This window comes from Mandrillus leucophaeus, unplaced genomic scaffold (assembly GCF_000951045.1).
Source record: "Mandrillus leucophaeus isolate KB7577 unplaced genomic scaffold, Mleu.le_1.0 Scaffold1372, whole genome shotgun sequence".
Classification (NCBI taxonomy): Eukaryota; Metazoa; Chordata; class Mammalia; order Primates; family Cercopithecidae; genus Mandrillus; species Mandrillus leucophaeus.
The window spans coordinates 88,868-106,940 of NW_012101335.1; the positions used below are offsets into that span (position 1 = coordinate 88,868).

The following is an 18,073-nucleotide window of genomic DNA, read 5'->3' on the forward strand; positions in this document are numbered from 1 at the left end:
GGCCTCCCAAAGTGCTGGGATTACAGGCGTGAGACACCACGCGTGCCCATTTTAACCATTTTAAAGTGTGCAATTCATGGCATTTCGTACATTTGCAATGTTGGGCAACCATTACCTGTAGCTAGCTCCAAAACATTTTCATCACTCCAAATGGATACCCTGTCCCCATAAGCAGTCAAGCACCATTATTCCTGCCCCGCAGCCCCTGGCAACCACTCATCTGCTTTCTATCTCTATAAATGTGCCTGTTCTGGACATTTCATATAAATGGAATCATACAATTCGTGGCCTTTTGTGTCTGTCTCTGTTGATGAAGCATCATGTTGTCAAGGTCCATCCAAGTTGGGCGTGCGTCAGAGTTTCATTCCCAAGATATCTGTTGTTGTTTTTTGAGATAGGATTTCACTCTGTTGCTCAGGCTGGAGTGCAGTGGCACAGTCACTGCTCACTGCATCATCCACCTCCTGGGCTCAAGTGATTCTCCCACCTCAGCCTCCTAAGTAGCTGGGGCCACGGGTGTGTGCCACCACACCCTGCATTTTTTGTAGACCTGGGATCTCACTATGTTGCCCAGTCTGGTCTCAAACTGCTCAGCTCAAGTGATCTGCTTGCCTCAGCCTCTCAAAGTGCTGGGATTACAGGCATGAGCTACGGCACCCAGCAGAACTTCATTCCTACTGAAGACTGAATAATATTCCTGTATATAGGATACACCACATTTTGTTTATTTACTCATCAGTCAACAGAAATGTTGGTTGTTTTCACTTTTGGCTATCATGAATAATGCTGCTATGAACGTTCGTGTACAAGTTTTTGAGTGGATGTGTATTTTCAGTTCTCTTGGACATGCACCTAGGAGTGGAACTTCTGGGTCATATGGTGATTCTATGCGTAACTTTTTGAGGAGCTGCCACGCCGTTTCCGCAGCAGCAGTCCCATTCTACTTCCCACCAGCAGTGCACGGGCTTCCAACTCCTGTCTCGTCTTTCTCTTCTTGCAGTCCTCTTGTCGGGCCAGCAGGAACACGGTGAATGGCTACTTCCTAGCAGGCCGGGACATGACGTGGTGGCCGGTGAGTGCACTCTGACTTCTCACACACCCCACTTTGTCCGTGGGGCTGTGTCTGATCTCTAGGTCACCTGGCACCTGCATCTCTGAGCCAGTCCAATTCCGTGGAACAGGCCGGAGGCGGGCAGGAGGTCCCCAAGTGAGGGGCATAGGTCTGAGCTGCTAGAAATTGTGTAAGGGGCAGGGGCTTTGGAGTCTGAAACTTACATCCACTCCTTAGCTGTGCAGCTAGTCATGGGTAGAACTCACACCCTGGGCTCCTCATCCGTGAGGTGGGGCTAGGATGCCGCTTAGGTTTGTGAGGATGAAGGAGAAGCTGTCAGGCCCAGGATGGGGCCGGTGCAGGGAGCCTGCCTCTGATGCGTTTCCCTTTCTCTCCTCCAGATCGGAGCCTCCCTCTTCGCCAGCAGCGAGGGCTCTGGCCTCTTCATTGGACTGGCGGGCTCAGGCGCAGCAGGAGGTCTGGCCGTGGCAGGCTTCGAGTGGAATGTGAGTCCTGGAGGACAGGCAGCCTGTGGGAGAGCCAGGGCACAGGGTGCGGCCACAGCCCTGGAGGGGGGCAGCTCCCAGTGGCTGGTGTCAGCCCATGTCCAGGTGGGCTCTGTGCAGTGCCCAGAGCCCACCTGGGCCATATCCTGTCTTCAGAATACCAAGGTGCTGGATGGCACAACTGGCAGGGAGCTGTGGGCCTTTCCCCAGACTCAGAGAGGGGAAGGAGCCACCCAGGATCTCATAGCAAGTCAGGAGGGGCGGGGGGAAGCCAGGCCACCAGACGGCTCTGTCTGCTGTGTCTCTGGAGCAGAGCTGTGGGAGCTGCACCTGCAGTCCTCACCTGCCTCTGTCCCCACAGGCCACGTACGTGCTGCTGGCACTGGCGTGGGTGTTCGTGCCCATCTACATCTCCTCAGAGGTGAGTCTACTCATGAGGCCTCCAACCGGGGGGCTGGGCCTTGGTCCAAGTTGATGGTAGTAATGGGCAGGACCACCGTGGCCTCACATCAGGACTTGGTGAACTCTTAGGGCTGGGTTTGCTATTAGCCCAGCTAACATTTGTATCAACCCACTAAGGTGGGTCCCCTCGAACCTCAGCCTGGGTGCTGTGTTGGCTGCTTTCCACGGCCCTGAGCGCTGCATCTCAGGAACAATGTCCCATCCAGCAGAGCACATAGGCTGCACACCTGGGCCATGCACCTGGTTTGCACACCTGGCCCACACACCTGGGTGGCATACCTGGGCTGTACACCTGGGTGGCATGCCTGAATGGCACACCTGGCTGCACCATCCTCGACTCTGCCCACTCCTTCAGCCCTGGCCATGCAGCCACTAAGTCCAGTCAGCTCCACTTCCCGGATGTCTCTCAGCCTGTCCCCAGCTCTGCCCCTCGCAGCCACCTCCCTCATCCAGCCTCATCATAGTGCACCTGGGTTTGTCAAAACAGCCTCTAAACTTGTCCCTCTGTCTCCAGCCACGGCCCCTCCAATCCATTCCTCGTCTCAGCCCTAAAGAGCCAGTCTTGGGATCTCAGCCTGCCACTCCCCTGCCTGACACCCGCAGGACACAGCTGGAGCAGCCTGGGCTTCAAGGCCGGGTGCTGAGGCTGTAAGGGGTCAGTGCCTGGGCCTTGCCCTTGAGAAGCTCACAGCTGCTTTGTGGCGGTGGGAGAGGCAGAGTGACTGAGACAGGCCCTGTCTGGAGCGCTGGGCATCATCTGGGGGATGCTTAGCCCCTACCCATGTGCCTCCCCAGATCGTCACCTTACCTGAGTACATTCAGAAGCGCTATGGAGGCCAGCGGATCCGCATGTACCTGTCTGTCCTGTCCCTGCTACTGTCTGTCTTCACCAAGATATCGGTGAGCTGCCCCCCGCTCCCTGCTGGCATAGCCTGGAAACACCCTCAATCTGTGAGCCCCTCAAGTGGACCTGACGTCTTCTCATTCATCTCTGCCTTGTTTCACAGCTGGGCAGACTGAGGCCCAGAGAGGGGCAATGACTTACCTGGGGTCACGCCGCGAGTCTGGACAGGTGGTCCAGAGCTCCCTAGTCAGGGACAGAACACAACCTGCTGACTTCTGCTCTGACACAGGGTGTTAGGATGGTCTGAGGTCAGCACTGGGGCCGACACGGGGATGAGCCAGGACCTCCCACTAGGGGGCGCCAAAAGCCCACGTGGTCTTGGCCCTGTCTGGTCTGCACTGAGCTGACCTGCCTCTCACCCCAAGGTTGGTGGGCTCCATCGCTGACACCTATCCTTGGGGGCCTGGCCCTGCCCCACTGGCATATTAAGAGCAGGAACACACCTCGAATGTCAGGGTCAGAAGAAGCATAGAGCTCATCTTGTCCAAGCCTCTGACTTTACAGAGAGGGAAACTAAGGCTCACGGAGGGGAAGATTATCCCAACCCTCCTGGTGACCATGTGGCAACACCAGGCCTTTCGCTCTCACTCCAAGTCCCTGGGGGCAGCCAGCTTCATCCAGCCCCAGGCTTCTGAAGGGGCTTGAGTCCTGGGGCTGCCTGATTCTGAGGGGGCCGACACTAGCCCCTGAGACCCCCAAGCGTCCCTGTGCCTGGGGCTCCTCCCTTGTAAGGAGGGGCAGCTGACCCTATCTCCCAGGGTTCCTGTGAGGCCGGTGAGGGCTGCTGTGTCTGTGGGAAGTGCTCTGTGAGGCCCGGCTTTCCCTCAGAGGCAAACGGCCTCCTGGGCCGTCTTCATTCAGCTCTGGGACTAGGAAAGCCCAGAAGAGGCGTCGATTTAGTGGAGGGAATGGAGGCGCAGGAGAGGTAGAGGCCTCGCTGGTCAACCAGGAGCTGTGGGCAGGATTACCTGGAAAGAGGGCCCTGAAAGGGTCCATCCAGAGCCCCCACTGGGCCTCCATCTGCACTGGCGTTGCTGGGTGACTCTGAGGGGGTTCCCAGAGTGTCTCATCCTTCTTGTGGGCAGGTCTCGGGGGTGGCCAGCAGCAAACCCTGGGCCACAGTCTTCGCCAGATGCCCTTGGTGTACTGTAGGAGGTTTGCTTTCTCTGGGAGCCCTTTAGAGTCCGGAGGGACTTGGCCTTGGCCTGCCCTTAAGGCTGAGTTTAGAGTTTTCCACTCATATTCTCCCTTCCTCTCCCACATTTCTTGATCTCCACCCCACCCCATGCCAGCCACCTCCCTGGAAGCCAGAGATACAGAAATAAACAAGACCTGGCCCCAGCCTGCCAGGGGCTCGCACTGCAGTGAGAAATAGATGGATGCATGGGACAGGCGTGAAGCTCAGAAGAGGACACAGCGGGGCTTGCTGGGGGTGGCATTTGAGTTGGGCTCTGATGGAAACAGGGATGCCGAGGGGGGACAGGAGGAAATGACAAAGAGAGAGGTGAGAAGAGGCAGGATGTGTCTCGGGGTGGTCGGGTCTGGAGCCCTAGACTGTAGGGATCACTAAGTCAGACACCTCTGGGGACCAGATAAAAAACAGTGTGGGGAGAAGCTGGGAGTGAGTAATAGGCAGTAGTGGGGACAAAAGCAAACCAGAGAACATGCCTCAGCATTCACACACGACAGGCCCGTTGCCACATTTGCCTCTTAGCTGCCAGCTTTCAGCGTCTGGCCTGCAGTGAGAGATGAGGTGAGGGAGGTTTAATTGTAAGAGGTTGAAGTATCCAGGGAGCCCAAGTGGAACAGGGGTGGTGTTTTAAGTAGGAGAGTGACATGGTCGTGTTTGTACTTTGTGTTCTCTGGAATCTTCCAGAGGGTGGACTGGAGGGGAGAGAGACAAGAGGAGGCCAGGCCTGTGAGGAGGCCCCAGGTAGGTCTGGTGAGGGAGGGAGGCTGAGCCGCGGGCACAGGGTTTCACCCTGCTGGCTTCTCTGCAGTGGAGCTTATATCTCACACTCGGAGGGTCCTGAAAGTGGATGGCTTGGGCGGGACTTCTAGAAAGGCAGAGGGGGCTGGCACAGTGGCTGGCGCCTGTAATCCTAGCACTTTGGGAGGCTGAGGCGGGCGGCACGGTGGCTCCCGCCTGTAATCCTATCATTTTGGGAGGCTGAGGCGGGCAGATTGCCTGAGCTCAGGAGTCAAAGACTAGCCCGGGCAACACGGTGAAACTCCATCTCTACTAAAATGCATAAAATTAGCCACATGTAGTGACGTGCGCCTGTAGTCCCAGCTACTCAGGAGGCTGAGGCAGGAGAACTACTTGAACTGGGGAGGTGGAGGTTACAGTGAGCTGAGTCTCCAAAAAAAAAAAAAAAAAAGCAGAAAGAAGAGCTCAGTGAAGTGAGAGGATCTTAGGGACAATCTTGTCCGGCTCTCCGAGTTTACAGATGACACAACTGAGGTCCAGGTCACAGCGAGTCAGGCAGGGACTACTGTTAGAACCCAGGCCTGTGCCTCCCGGCCAAGAGGCCCAACCTCAGCTCTGCTGCCCTGAAGCAGCCAGGACGTGGCCCTTCAAACTCCACTTTGTGATGGGAGTGATTCAGTGTACCCAACTATAAAGCAGTGAGCACCCACTCACATCAAGGCTGGGCTTCAGAACCAACGCTGGGGCTGCCTGGATGAAGCAGAGGCCGAAGCTTGAGGAACGCTAATTGCTGGGCTTGGCTGCGAGAGGACTGGTACCCTGGCTGTTTGAAGTGCATGCGCCCAGGCGGTTCCCAGAGGTCCTGACCTCACTGGGCTGTGCCCCAGGAATGCCTCATGTGTCTGCGCGTCCAGCACCTGTCCCAGCCGCTGCCTGTGTAGACAGAGATCTTAGGGTGCCTGCTGCCGTCCCTCAGGCAGGGGCACTGGCCCACAGGAGGACCCGCGATGGCAGGGCACGGAGAATCACCACCCTGACCCTCAGACGAAGGGACCCAAATCCAGCTCCATCACTGTGGGGCTCTAGCCAGTCATTTAGCCTCTGGAACCGGGCGCGATGTCCCCTGCCACTTGCAGTAAAGGTCCTCCACGGGGTCGCTTTGCGCCCTCACTGACCTCACCCCTCCCTCGCCCTGTTGCCCCCACCCACTCCAGCCACACTGGCCTCTGCGCTTCCATGGACACACCAGGCATGTTCCTACCTCGAGGCCTTTGCATTTGCTGTGGCCTCTGCCTGGAACCTTCTGCCTGGATATCCACGTGGCTCCCTCATGTCCCTCAAGTTTTTCCACTCCCTCTATCTTCACCCCCGTCCCCGCGGGCCAGCCCCCTACCTCGCTCTACCCCCATGGGCCGGGAATGCCTGCTGGCTGTGTGCTCTGTTGGTTCCCTTGCTCACTGGCACATCCCCAGGGTGGCCCGCATGCCTCGTGGGTCTAGGTGAGAGAATCTATGCCAGGGGTCAGCTCGTTTTTTCTGCAAAGGGCCAGAGAGGAAATATTTTCAGCTTCACAGACCACATGGTCTCTGTCCTCACTCCTCAACTCTGCCCCTGGGGCCTGAAAGTGCCTGCAGACAATACTGCAAGGCATGACTGGGTCTGGCCTGCGGGTTCTGGGCTGCCACTCCCTGCCCTATGGAAAGCGCCTACTTACTGTACACCTACTGTGTGCCAGGCCCCGGGTGAGCCCCCCACAGCCATAGATGCTTTCTAGACATCTAGACAGAGGGGGTAAGGAAACAGACCAAGGAAATCATAAGAAATCATAAGAAATGGTAAAAGTGTGATAAAAGAAGTAAACACGGTAGGGGGGTGGGGCAGAAATGGGGAGACAGGATCAGGGATTGGGCTCACTGGAGACAGCGCAGTCTGGGGTGGAAATGCCAGCCTTGCTGTAGCCTCAGGGAAAGAGCTTGGCAAGTCCAGGAGCGGGAAGCTGGTGGGGCTGGGGCTGCGTAGGGATATGGAGGGGCAGCGATGACCAAGAGCAGAGAGGCAGTGGGGACCACTCAGAGCCTCTGGGCAGGGCCTCTGCCAGGTGGGGGTGCACCTTATTCCTGGGATGGTAGAAATGCAGAACCTGGCCAGGCGCAGTGGCTCACACCTGTAATCCCAGCACTTTGGGAGGCCGAGGTGGGGGGATCACCTGAGGTCAGGACTTCGAGACCAGCCTGGCCAACATGGTTAAACCCTGTTTCTACTAAAAATACAAAAAGTTAGCCAGGCGTGGTGGCACACACCTGTAATCCCAGCTACTAGGGAGGCTGAGGCAGGAGAATTGTTTGAACCCGGGAGGCGGAGGTTTTTTTTAAAACAAAAACAAAACAGAAATGCAGAGCCCCAGGTTTTCCTTGCACAAGCCAAGTGCAGGAGGGACCGGTGAGGGGCTGGCAAGGGGACTGGGCCTAGGATGAGGTCAGTAGAGGTTTTGGGGAGTGGGTGTGTGTTTTGGAGAGGCAATCTATAGTAGCGGCCTGTGGGTCACAGGTGGGGAGTGTGGCAAGGGGGAGTCCCGGAGGATGGTGACGGCCTCCATGGAAATGGGCAAGGCTCAGGGGTAGAGGACACCAAAAAGATTTGGGAGAAATGATAGTCAACTCCTAGTGTCAGTGCAGGGCTCAGCCCAGCTTCTCTGCTGTCCCACCAAGGATGGGAGATACAAGTTCCATGTGGGGGCCGGGCACGGTGGCTCAAGCCTGTAATCCCAGCACTTTGGGAGGCAGAGACGGGAGGATCATGAGGTCAGGAGATCGAGACCATCCTGGCTAACATGGTGAAACCCCATCTCTACTAAAAATACAAAAAACTAGCCGGGCGAGGTGGCGGGCGCCTGTAGTCCCAGCTACTCAGGAGGCTGAGGCAGGAGAATGGCGTAAACCCGGGAGGCGGAGCTTGCAGTGAGCTGAGATCCGGCCACTGCACTCCAGCCTGGGCGACAGAGCGAGACTCCGTCTCAATAAAAAATAAAAAAATAATAATTAAAAAAAAAAGTTCCATGTGGGAAGGTAGCCGAGAGGGGGCAGGGCAGGGGCCCAGGACAGGGCAGCCGGAGCACCAGGGCCGGTCTCCAGCCTTCTTCGGCCTCAGACATGACCTGGAGTGAACGGTTTCCATCGACTGGAGATGGAGTGAGGCTCCTTCATGCACATGGGGAGCTTGGGGTTCTCAGCTGTGCAGAGCCCACCAGATCAGCCCCATCCTGCACCCCATGGCCCATACGTCCTCTCTCAGCCTTGCTCCCTCCCTGTGTACGGGGCTTCCGCCCTTGCAAGCCCCCAGTGATGGCTAGATGGTGCCAGGAGAGGAGTGGCCTTCTGCCAACAGCATGCGCTCTCTGGGAGGGCCCCTGCCATGAGGTTCCTCCCCAGGACCTCGCAGGCCCCGGGGTCAGCCAGCAGGAAGGGCACGTCCTTGGGGCCACCTCTTAGGACGGTGGGACTTTGACAAAGTCATTTCACTTCTCCATGCCCAGGTGCTCCCCACGGTGGAGTGGAGGGGATTATCACACCCACCGGGTAGGATGGGGGAGACCTGAAAGACATCAGGGCGGCATGTGGCCCAGAGGCACATTTGTCACTTGTCAAAAGTGGCCAGTCAGCAGGGCATCCTGGGGGACTGCCAGGGCCGTGAAGGACCGGCAGGGTTTCTGGGTACAAGATGAAGGGAGGAGCTGTGGGGGTCCTGTGTGGGGAGGAAGGAGCAGGGAGGTGGACAGGACACTTTGTGCAGGGTGAGTGTGGGGCCACATCACAGGAGCAGGCGGGCGCCTCTGAACAGACCTGGGAGTGGACCAGTAGCTCCAGCCCCATGGGTGGCGGCCTAGAGTGAGGTCCTGGTTTGACCTGTGCCCCAGCAGTGGCCCTTCCTCGGGATGCCGTTCCCAGGTGCAGTCTTGTTGATTTTGTTCTCAGTGTTTTCCCTCCATGGGCAAGTTCCTCTGCTCTTCGGGCCTTGACCTCCCCATCCGTGCCTTCTAGGAGCTGGAATAGACTCTGGGCCGGGCGCGGTGGCTCACGCCTGTAATCCCAGCACTTTGGGAGGCCGAAGTGGGTGGATCACCTGAGGTCAGGAGTTCGAGACCAGCCTGGCCAACATGGCAAAACCCCATCTCTACAAAAATACAAAATTAGCCAGGCGTGATGACACACACCTGTAGTCCCAGCTACTCAGGAGGCTGAGGCAGGAGAATCGCTTGAATCTGGGAGGCAGAGGTTGCAGTGAGCTGAGATCGTGCCACTGCACTCCAGCCTAGGAGATAGAGCAAGACTCCGTCTCAAAAAAAAAAAAAAAAAAAGGCTGCAGTTGCTCCTGGGTCACTGGGGAGGGAGGCACAGAGGAGAGTTGGCTATCTCAAACGGTCCCAGGGGGCATCCCGTGCCAGGGTGAGGGGGTGGAGGGGCTGCAGGGTGCCGGCAGGTATGGAGGGGCTAGGTGGCTGGCTATGTGTGCTCCACACCCACTTCCCCATGTCACAGATCAGGGGCACTGAGGTTCAGGGGGTAAAGTGGCCTGCTCAAAGCCATGCGGCTGGGACACAGCAGACCAGGGACACAGAGCCAGGGCTGTGTGGCTCTTGGCGTCTGTCAGGCTGAAGCTTGCCCGGGCCCACAGAGAAGAGTGCTCAGGCTGCAGGAGGGCTTGGATAGGGCTAGGTGTTGTCTGACTTCCTCACCCGGGGGCTGCCTGGGAGTTACAGGCAACTGCACACCTACTGGGCCTCTAGTATCAGCAGCAGCAAACCTTCACTGGATGCCACGTAGGGTCCAGTCTATAGGGGAGACAGCAGTGAAAGGCCCACCGCACACCCTTGCTCCTGCCGTTCCTGCACCTGCAGGACTTCTCTTCAGTCTTTGGGGCCTGCCACCGTGGAAGGAAGGACAGGAAGGAGGCAGGCAGGCAGGAGGGAGGGTGCATGAACAATAAACTCAAAGAGCAGAGGGGCTGGCATGGCTGTGTTTTGAACGATGAGAAGCAGAGGCTGGGATGTTCCAGGGCAGAGGGAATCCGGTGAGCCGGTGAGCAAAGACCTGGAGGCAGCTAAGTTCTGGGCATGGGATGAAGGGCTATATGTCTGGCGTGGCTAGAGCCAGAGGCCAGGCACACAGACCCGGGTTCTGTCCAGAGGCAGCCAGGGTCCAGCGGGAGTCTGGAGCGGTGACTTTAGGACAGAAGCTTGCAGGCTGCTGTAGTGGGCCTTCTAGAAGCCTCCTGGTCCCTCTTGACCTTCCCTCTCCTGGCAACTCCAATCTCTGATACCTACTAGGGGCTGACTTTGAGGACGTCCTTTCCCTTCCTGGGGCCTCAGTTTCTCCTCTAGTCTGATGGGGCAGCGGCTTGAAGAGTCCGTCCTGCTCTGATATTCAGCACCTCTGCACTTCTCTGCTTGGGCTGGAGGCAGATCAAGCCCCCACCCCCCACCACACCTTCCCCTGAACCACCTGCCCTTCCTACACACACACACACAGAGAGAACCAAAGATAAGGACCAGAAGGGGCCGAGGTTCTACTGAAAGCCCCTGGCCAGTTTCCAAACTGGCTGGTCTCTCTAAGACAGGTTGAGAGGCGCCTGGAGGGAGAGGTACAGGAAGCACAGGCTTTGGAGCCAGATCCCAACCCGCCTGGGCCCTGTGTCCCTGGGACTGGGGGAGGCAGGGATCCCTGCCTGGGGGAGCTCAAAGGGGCCTGGGGCCTGCACTTCCTGGGCCTCGTGCAGATGTGTCCCCACACTAGGAAGCGCAGGTCTCCGGCCTTCTCAGGAAGCTCCTGGCCCCAGCGGCTGTGTGTTGGCTCATCTCGCATCTCCTGAGTCAAAGCAGAGCGGTAGATTTAGGAACTCGGGGTGGAGCAAGATGAAGCCTGTTACCAGCCCATGTCCCAGACAACAGGGTCCTGCCCTCCCTCTCTCTGGGCCCCCACTGCCAGCTAGAGGGTGGGATTCTGGTCTGTGAGGCCCATGCCAGGCTGAGGTTGGCCTCCAGGCTAACATTCCTGCCTTTAGGAGGAGCAGTCCCAGCTTCTGCGAGGGCAGGGGCTGTGTTCAGTCAGTGTGGAGACCAGCTTCAGCCCGAGACCCAGCCTCTGAGCCACTGCAGGCTTCAGTTCCAAACCCACCGGGGGGTGGGGGCAGGAAGCAAGGCTGACCCTCTGTTTCCTGGCCCGCCCAGCACACACTTTTCCTGAGGCCTACTGGTCTTCACGGACTCCTCACAAACTCCTCATCAAGGTCCCCCTGGGAACCGAGGGGACAGGGCTCCACCTTTTATCCCCTGGGGAAGGGGCCAGGTTCAATAACAACGCTGCTTTCAGGAAGGGCATTGGCCACTTTGGACTTTATTAGTAACAGTAACGTCCCCTGACATCCACACAAGCTTGCACCTTCTCCATGGCCAGTTCTTCCCCCAACCTCACAATGGCCCCCGTGATGCAGGCAGACAGGCGAGTGGGGGTCTCCCTTCCTCATCCACAGGCCACTGAGGCCCAGAGAGGGCCTTGCCTGGGGTCACCTAGGGAGTGGCTTGCTGGAGCCCTGGGTCTAACAGCGACTTCAGCCACCCACACAAGCCTCTCTCCCTCCGCAGCTGGACCTGTACGCGGGGGCTCTGTTTGTGCACATCTGCCTGGGCTGGAACTTCTACCTCTCCACCATCCTCACGCTCGGCATCACGGCCCTGTACACCATCGCAGGTAAGGCGCCCACAGCAGGGAGATCCACCCAGGGGACGTGTAAAGGGGGCAGAAGGCCACCTTCTCCTACAGGCCCGAGGGAGCAGCCCAGGAAGTGGCCCCAGTAGGAGCCCCAGAAGTTCCTCCCTGTGTCCTTCCTCCCTGGGGCCAGTGCCCTCTCCAGCAACCTTGCTTCCACTGGCAGGGGGCCTGGCCGCTGTAATCTACACGGATGCCCTGCAGACGCTCATCATGGTGGTGGGGGCTGTCATCCTGACAATCAAAGGTGAGGACAAGGTCTGTGGCCATGGCGGGGCTATCCCCACAGCAAGCCCTGTGGAGTCTGGCACTGCCCGGCACTCTGCAGGACTCATGCTGCTGGGGCTCTGGGTAGCATCGCTGGGGGTGGGTGGGTTCAGGAGGTTGAGCCACTAAACAGTCAGCCCCACTGCTGGCCCCTCAGTGACTGCCCTGGCTGGTAGAGGCTGCCCACCCTACTGCCCCGCTGTTACCAGCTCTGGCCCTGGCAAGGAGCTGACTCAGGACCAGCCACACCCACATTGGCTCAGCGCTCAATGGTGAGGTGGGGCTGTAGGCGGGTGTGAAGGCACACAACCAGGAGACCACAAAACTGCCTGGGCGGCTCCTCCCATTGTTTAAAAGCATGTACAGAATCCCAAGAGGTGATGCCACCTCCTGCAGGACAAAGGCCAAGGAGGAAAGAAGAGAGCTTGGAGATATTGGCAATACTAGTCTGGAACAGACAGGAAGCTCACAGGGCTGCCCGGAGAGAGACAGAGCTCACCGTCCCTGGAAGTATGTAAGCAGAGCCAGGAGGACCCCGCAGAGAGTGAACACATGTCTAAAGACTCTTCCAGACTCAGACACTGGGACCCTGTGGTTGAGCAGTTTCTAACCCTTGAATGGCACTTGTTCATTTGCTCTGAGCCTCACACGAACCCTTGGTCTGAATACAGAGCCTGGCCTGAGCTCCACGGAAACGGTGATGCTGGGGGACCAGCATCCAGGCAGCAGGCTGCCTCTTCCATGTCCCACTTGGAAAAGGCTAGGGAGTGGGGCCTGGGGTGGAAACTAGTTTCCTACATCCAGGCTTCTTCCTCTCAGACCAGGGGCTCTAGTGTCCCTAGGACCCACCTCATGAGAGGGATCCCAGCAGCCAGGCCCAGTCTGGAAGGGAGGGGAGTGACAGACACAGACGGGCCAGGGCTTGGCCATGCCAGGCCCTGACCCCGAGGTAGACAGGAACAGTGAGGCGTTCTGGACTGGAGAGGAAAAAGGCCCGGCTTGAGCCCGCCAGATGGGCTGTGTGGTCTTGATGGAGGCCCCATCCCTCTCTGGACCTCTGTCTCCCTCTTCTCTGTGCCTCAGGGGGTTGGGGCCACATCACCACCAGCCACTCACAGCTCTGCTAAAATCACACCCTTCAGGTGATCAGGACGAACACTTTAGAAGCCTCAGGAAGGTCCTCAAATGTCAAGAAAAATTACTGTTGCTTCCTTGAATCGACAATCAGAAACCTGGCTGAGAACCTCTTGCCCAAGGCTGATGGGTGTCCAGAGGCCAACAGTGACTCCTGCCGGGCCAGCAGGACACTGGGGTGCCCATGTGCAAAATACTCACTTAATAGTATTATTTTAAATACAAATAAAATAGTCATTCAAATACACCTTTAAAAAAAACCAAAAAACCCCTCTACCCTCACACCTTTCCAAACACTGGGAAAGATGAGGTGGAAAGAAACTCTAGTTTGGTGCATCAGGAAGTTTCCTGTGAGATGAAGGTAGGGGGAGCCCGGGGAGTCAGGGCCCCCCAACCACCAAATTGTCCCTGTCCCACCCTGACCCCTCCAGCTTTTGACCAGATCGGCGGTTACGGGCAGCTGGAGGCAGCCTATGCCCGGGCCATTCCCTCCAGGACCATTGCCAACACCACCTGCCACCTGCCGCGTGCAGACGCCATGCACATGTTTCGAGACCCCCACACAGGGGACCTGCCGTGGACCGGGATGACCTTTGGCCTGACCATCATGGCCACCTGGTACTGGTGCACCGACCAGGTGAGTGCCAATGTCTCCCGCCCATCCCACCTTCCTGCCGTCCCAGCGGGCTCTGGTAGGCCCAGGTGGCCCGTCTGCCCTCCGCATCATGAGTCCGGGCTGGGGCCTCCGAAGGTGTGGCTCCAGGCTGGGACAGGCTGCTAGGGGTCTTTGCGGTCCCGGGGGGCTTGAGCCCTCCGTTTAGAATCAGATGAGGCCCACTGGCTACCACCCGTCCTGGCCTTTAGGTGCTTCGACTGAGACAGTTTGGAGTATGGGATTCCGAAGGGACTTGAATGCTCCTCGGTGGCCTTGCCATCGGCCAAGGGGCGGGCATTTCGGGCCAGTCTTGGGCTGCCAGGATCCGGCAGCAGGCGGGATACCTGGCCTCCCTTGGCCTGCCAGCGGTGGGGGCCGGCCACGGCTGGGCCCGTGTTTCTGGTAGAGCTCTGGACGCCATCAACAGCAGAGCGGTACCTAGGGGGTCCTGGGAAGCCGTCTTTATCCCTAGTCCCTGAGGCAGGGGCCCTGTGATGATGAAACTGCTGGGCCTGGAAGAGAGAGAGCAGAGAGTGAGGCTGAGCGAGAAGGGCCAACCCCGCCCCAGCACAGGACCCTGCTCAGGCACACAGGAGCCAGCAGGCCCGGGTTCGCCTCCTGGCTCTGCCATTCACCAGCTAGTGGGCCTAGGCCAGGTGGTTTAATCACTCGATGCCTCAGTTCCCCTGTCTGTAATAGGAATAATCCTGCCCTTCGTGGGTGTAGCAAGGCAGCTTCCTCCCAGCTCACCCCCACCAGCCTCCTCTATTTCGACACAAGCCTGGACGTGGTTGGAAATGGGCTGAATGGGGTTGTCGAAAGCAATGCAGGAGTTTCTGTTGAGTGCAGGGGGTGACTCTGGCCCTGCCCCCAAGACCCTGTCACCAGCCCTCCAGGTGACCTCAGATGAACTGCTTCCCGTCTCTGGACAGAAGCAGATGGTGCCCTTGCTTTGCTTGTCCCAAAGGCCGTGGGCAGCTCCAGGGAGCATGTGTGTGGGAAAAGGTCTGGGAAGCAGTGGCCACAGACCCCACGACTGTCCATGCCTCTGGACCCAGCCCCACGGGTCCACCATAGGAAAAGGCAGCCACAGCCAGCCTCTGTGGAATGAACGATGACAGTGCTCACACAAGCCTTTCCCATGGGGCCTCCCCTGGGAGTAGGCCTCGCCAGCTCCATTCATAGGACAGAGCACTGAGGCCAAAGACAGAGACGGATCTGAACCCAGAGTGGAGTGACTTTTCCGTGGTTCCCAGCTCTGCTCTTCCTCTCCCAAGCAGCACGGGCTCCATCAGAATCTGCCCAAAGACCCTCCCTGGGTTCCAACAGTAAGAACGGACCCCAGCTGGGAGCTATCAGAAGCTCTGGAAGGCTGGGCCTCAGTTTCCCCATCTGTAACACGTGGTCCTCAACCAGGGCCCCTTGTACTCCGGCATGCTGTGCTCACAAGCTGCTCACATCCTCCATGCCTCATGGGAGGGCTCTCCAGGGAATACATGGGCTTACAGCAGGCATCTGCCCAGTTCTCCTGGGAGGGCTGAGGGCCAGCCCCAGTGGGCCAGGGGTTGGTGAAAGGTTGGCCGTGGAAGGCACAGTAGGCATGTGGTACCCTGCCAGGCTGAGCCCCTTTACAACTGCCACATCCCACCTCCTCCCAACGCAGCATGGGCCTGGCATGGCACGGGCGTCTCTGGGTGGAACATCAGTCAGGAGATTTTCCCATCAAAGCCAAATGAATCTGCACACGTCCTGGCCTTGGGGTCAGGGTTGGGCGGGCCCCACTACACAGATAAAGAGCCCGAGGCCCAGAGAGGATCACACAGGGAGGTGGAGGAGGGACACTGCCGACCCCAGGCGGTTCAGGGCACCAACCAGCATCGGCCTGTAGCCTGGCCTCTGCCCTATCTCCCTATCCTCCTCCCCTCGGGCTGGATCTGCCTGCTGGATGCGGGGCCTCGGTCCAGAAGCCCAGGCACTAGTCCTGCTTGAGGTTCCTGGTCTCTGTGTGGCTCTCACTGACACTGGGGACTTTTAGGGGCACCTTGGGGTCTGACTCCACTTTGCTGTGGGGCCAGGGTAGCCCTCGAAGACACCCACGGTCTAGTCAGAAGGGAGGCAGCAGTTCTGTGTGCCGAGACCATGGGACGTTTTGCTTTTTTTTTTTTTTTGAGATAGAGTCTTGCTCTGTTGCCCAGGCTGGAGTACAGTGGTGCCATCTCGGCTCACTGCAACCTCCACCTCCTGGATTCAAGCAATTCTCCTGCCTCAGCCTCCCGAGTAGCTGGGATTACAGGCACACACCACCATGCCCAGCTAATTTTTGTATTTTTAATAGAGACGGGGTTTCACCATGTTGGCAAAGCTGGTCTCGATCTCCTGACCTCGTGATTCACCCGCCTCAGCCTCCCAAAATGCTGGAATTACAGGTGTGAACCACTGCGCCCGGCCAATTTTTGCATTTTTAGTAGAAACGGGGTTTCACCATGTTGGCCAGGCTGGTCTCGAACTCCTGACCTCAAGTAATCCACCCACCTTGGCCTCTCAAAGTGCTGGGATACAGGGGTGAGCCGTTCACTATCTTCTGGCTCATCCATGACAAACGGGTGGCATTTTTCTAACCAGAAACAAAACCAGTAACGAAGAGGCAGAGGGTCCAGTGGACAGAGCCCTGGTCTGGGCTCCCATCTGGGCTCTGCCCCTGCCCCTCCCTGGGCCTTGGTGTCCCTGTTTGTGAAACAGGGCGGTGCACAGACCAGAAGGCCTCCCAGGGTCCTGCCAGCTCTGTCACCTGCTGATGCTGCAGCTCCAGGCTGGGTGCCCTCCCTTAGTCAGCAGCAGCCGCCTCAGTCATAACAGCAGCCACAGCTTTCGTGGGCAGCGTGCTGACTCCAGTGGCCACACCCCAAAACTTACTCACTGAGAAAGGGAACTCACATTCAGCGGAGGCCCTTGAGGAGCCAGAGACAGGCTTGGCCGGCTACACTAGCAGCCTCACTTAAGTCGTTGCAACAACTTTCCTCATTTTGCAGACGAGGAGTCCAAGGTGAAATGGCCACTCAGGGAGTGAGAGCTTCCTCAGGGAAGGGGGTCTGGCTGGGACTGGACACCAGTGCTGGGAGGTAGGGGTGAGCAGTGGCCTGCTGACATCTAAGTAGGGGGGCCAGCCTTGCTATCTGACAGTCAGGGGTGGGGAAAGCCCCTGCCCTATTCAGGGGGACTGGCAGGCCTCACGGCTCATGGGAACTCTGAGCCTCAGCTTCTCCATCTGGGGTGACAGCACCTGTCCCAGGGCCAGCTGCCATAAGTACAGATGGAAATATAGAGGCAAATATCCCATCAATGGCAGAACGACATGCAGGGTCTTGGGGAAATGCTTCTCTCCCAAGCACCTAGACAGAACCAGCATCTAACTCTCATTGTCCAGATGGGACAGCTGAGGCCCAGTCTGAGGCAAGGACTTCTCCCAAGTCACAGAAAGCTGGCAGAGAAGCAGGAAGGACAGCAGCTTGCCCTGCGTTTGGAGGCTGCAGCCCGCAGACACTCCTAGCCTCTGTAATTAATGTTTCCGTGACATCCACAGCTTAGGGGTAGATGCTGGGAGCTATCCGTTAAACTAGCAAGCTTGGAAAGTAAGTTAAAATCATGGAGGCTTCCTGCTGCTGAGTTGCAGGTGGTGACTTAAACTGTGGAACTGCAAAGGAAAAATACTTACGTTTCAGAGTCATAGGTCGTACAGCTTTGCGAACATACTAAAAACCATGGGAGTGTACACTGTGACTGGGGGAATTACACGGTCTGTGAACACCTCAATAAAGCTGTTTAAAAAGTAACTCTTTTGAAGTAGAATCATAGTATCAGTGCTGGGAGGGATCTCAGACATTATGGGTCCACGTTACTGCTCCCTCCTCCCATTCTGCAAATCTGGAAAGGCCTGGTTAGGAGTTGCCGAAGGCGCCCAGAAGGGCCGATGCCCTCAGGTAGCTTCTAGCCTCCCTCTGCTACTGAACTGCAAGCTTTCCAAACCCCAGGTCTTAAAGCGCCTGAACTCTGCCAGCCATGCAAACACAGTTGGCGCCAATGTCTGCTCCTGGCATCATGAACGTGCCAGCTGCTGTCATGAGGGTCCAGGAGATGAGGGTAGGGGTGTGTGTCCCCATACCACCCCACCCAGGGTCTCCTCCAGCCCTGACAATTGCCAGGGGTGGTGGGCTGGGCAGGATCCACACCTCCCCTATTGGCAGGTCAGGGGACTGAGTCCCTGGGAATGAGTGTACCTCGGCTCTCGCTGCTTGGCCTGCTGAAGCGAGCTCTCCTGGTTGGTTGCTGACAGTATTGGGGCTTTGAGTGTGGCTGTTTTGGGCGGGTCGGGGGCTAATGGGACATCATCGTGCCTCATGCCCACT

General features: G+C 57.8%; 2 protein-coding genes across 5 annotated transcripts in view; one reads left to right on the top strand and one right to left on the bottom strand.

The window, feature by feature from the left end:
* The window catches only part of SLC5A10 (solute carrier family 5 (sodium/sugar cotransporter), member 10), an 81,704-nt gene that overhangs the window by 8,039 nt on the left and 55,592 nt on the right, over positions 1-18,073 (top strand). For 3 of the 4 annotated variants that reach the window (XM_011973429.1, XM_011973430.1, XM_011973433.1), the window contains exons 2-8: positions 1,001-1,072; positions 1,453-1,557; positions 1,919-1,978; positions 2,815-2,919; positions 11,491-11,596; positions 11,781-11,861; positions 13,447-13,652. In XM_011973429.1, coding sequence (XP_011828819.1) covers positions 1,001-1,072; positions 1,453-1,557; positions 1,919-1,978; positions 2,815-2,919; positions 11,491-11,596; positions 11,781-11,861; positions 13,447-13,652 — 735 coding nt within the window. The remainder of the gene's footprint in view (positions 1-1,000; positions 1,073-1,452; positions 1,558-1,918; positions 1,979-2,814; positions 2,920-11,490; positions 11,597-11,780; positions 11,862-13,446; positions 13,653-18,073) is intronic. The other variant, XM_011973432.1, reaches the window with a different exon arrangement.
* FAM83G (family with sequence similarity 83, member G) overlaps positions 11,218-18,073 on the bottom strand; it is a 33,591-nt gene continuing 26,735 nt past the window's right edge. Inside the window, exon 5 of the mRNA XM_011973428.1 lies at positions 11,218-14,182. Coding sequence (XP_011828818.1) covers positions 13,793-14,182 — 390 coding nt within the window. The 3' untranslated portion in view covers positions 11,218-13,792. The remainder of the gene's footprint in view (positions 14,183-18,073) is intronic.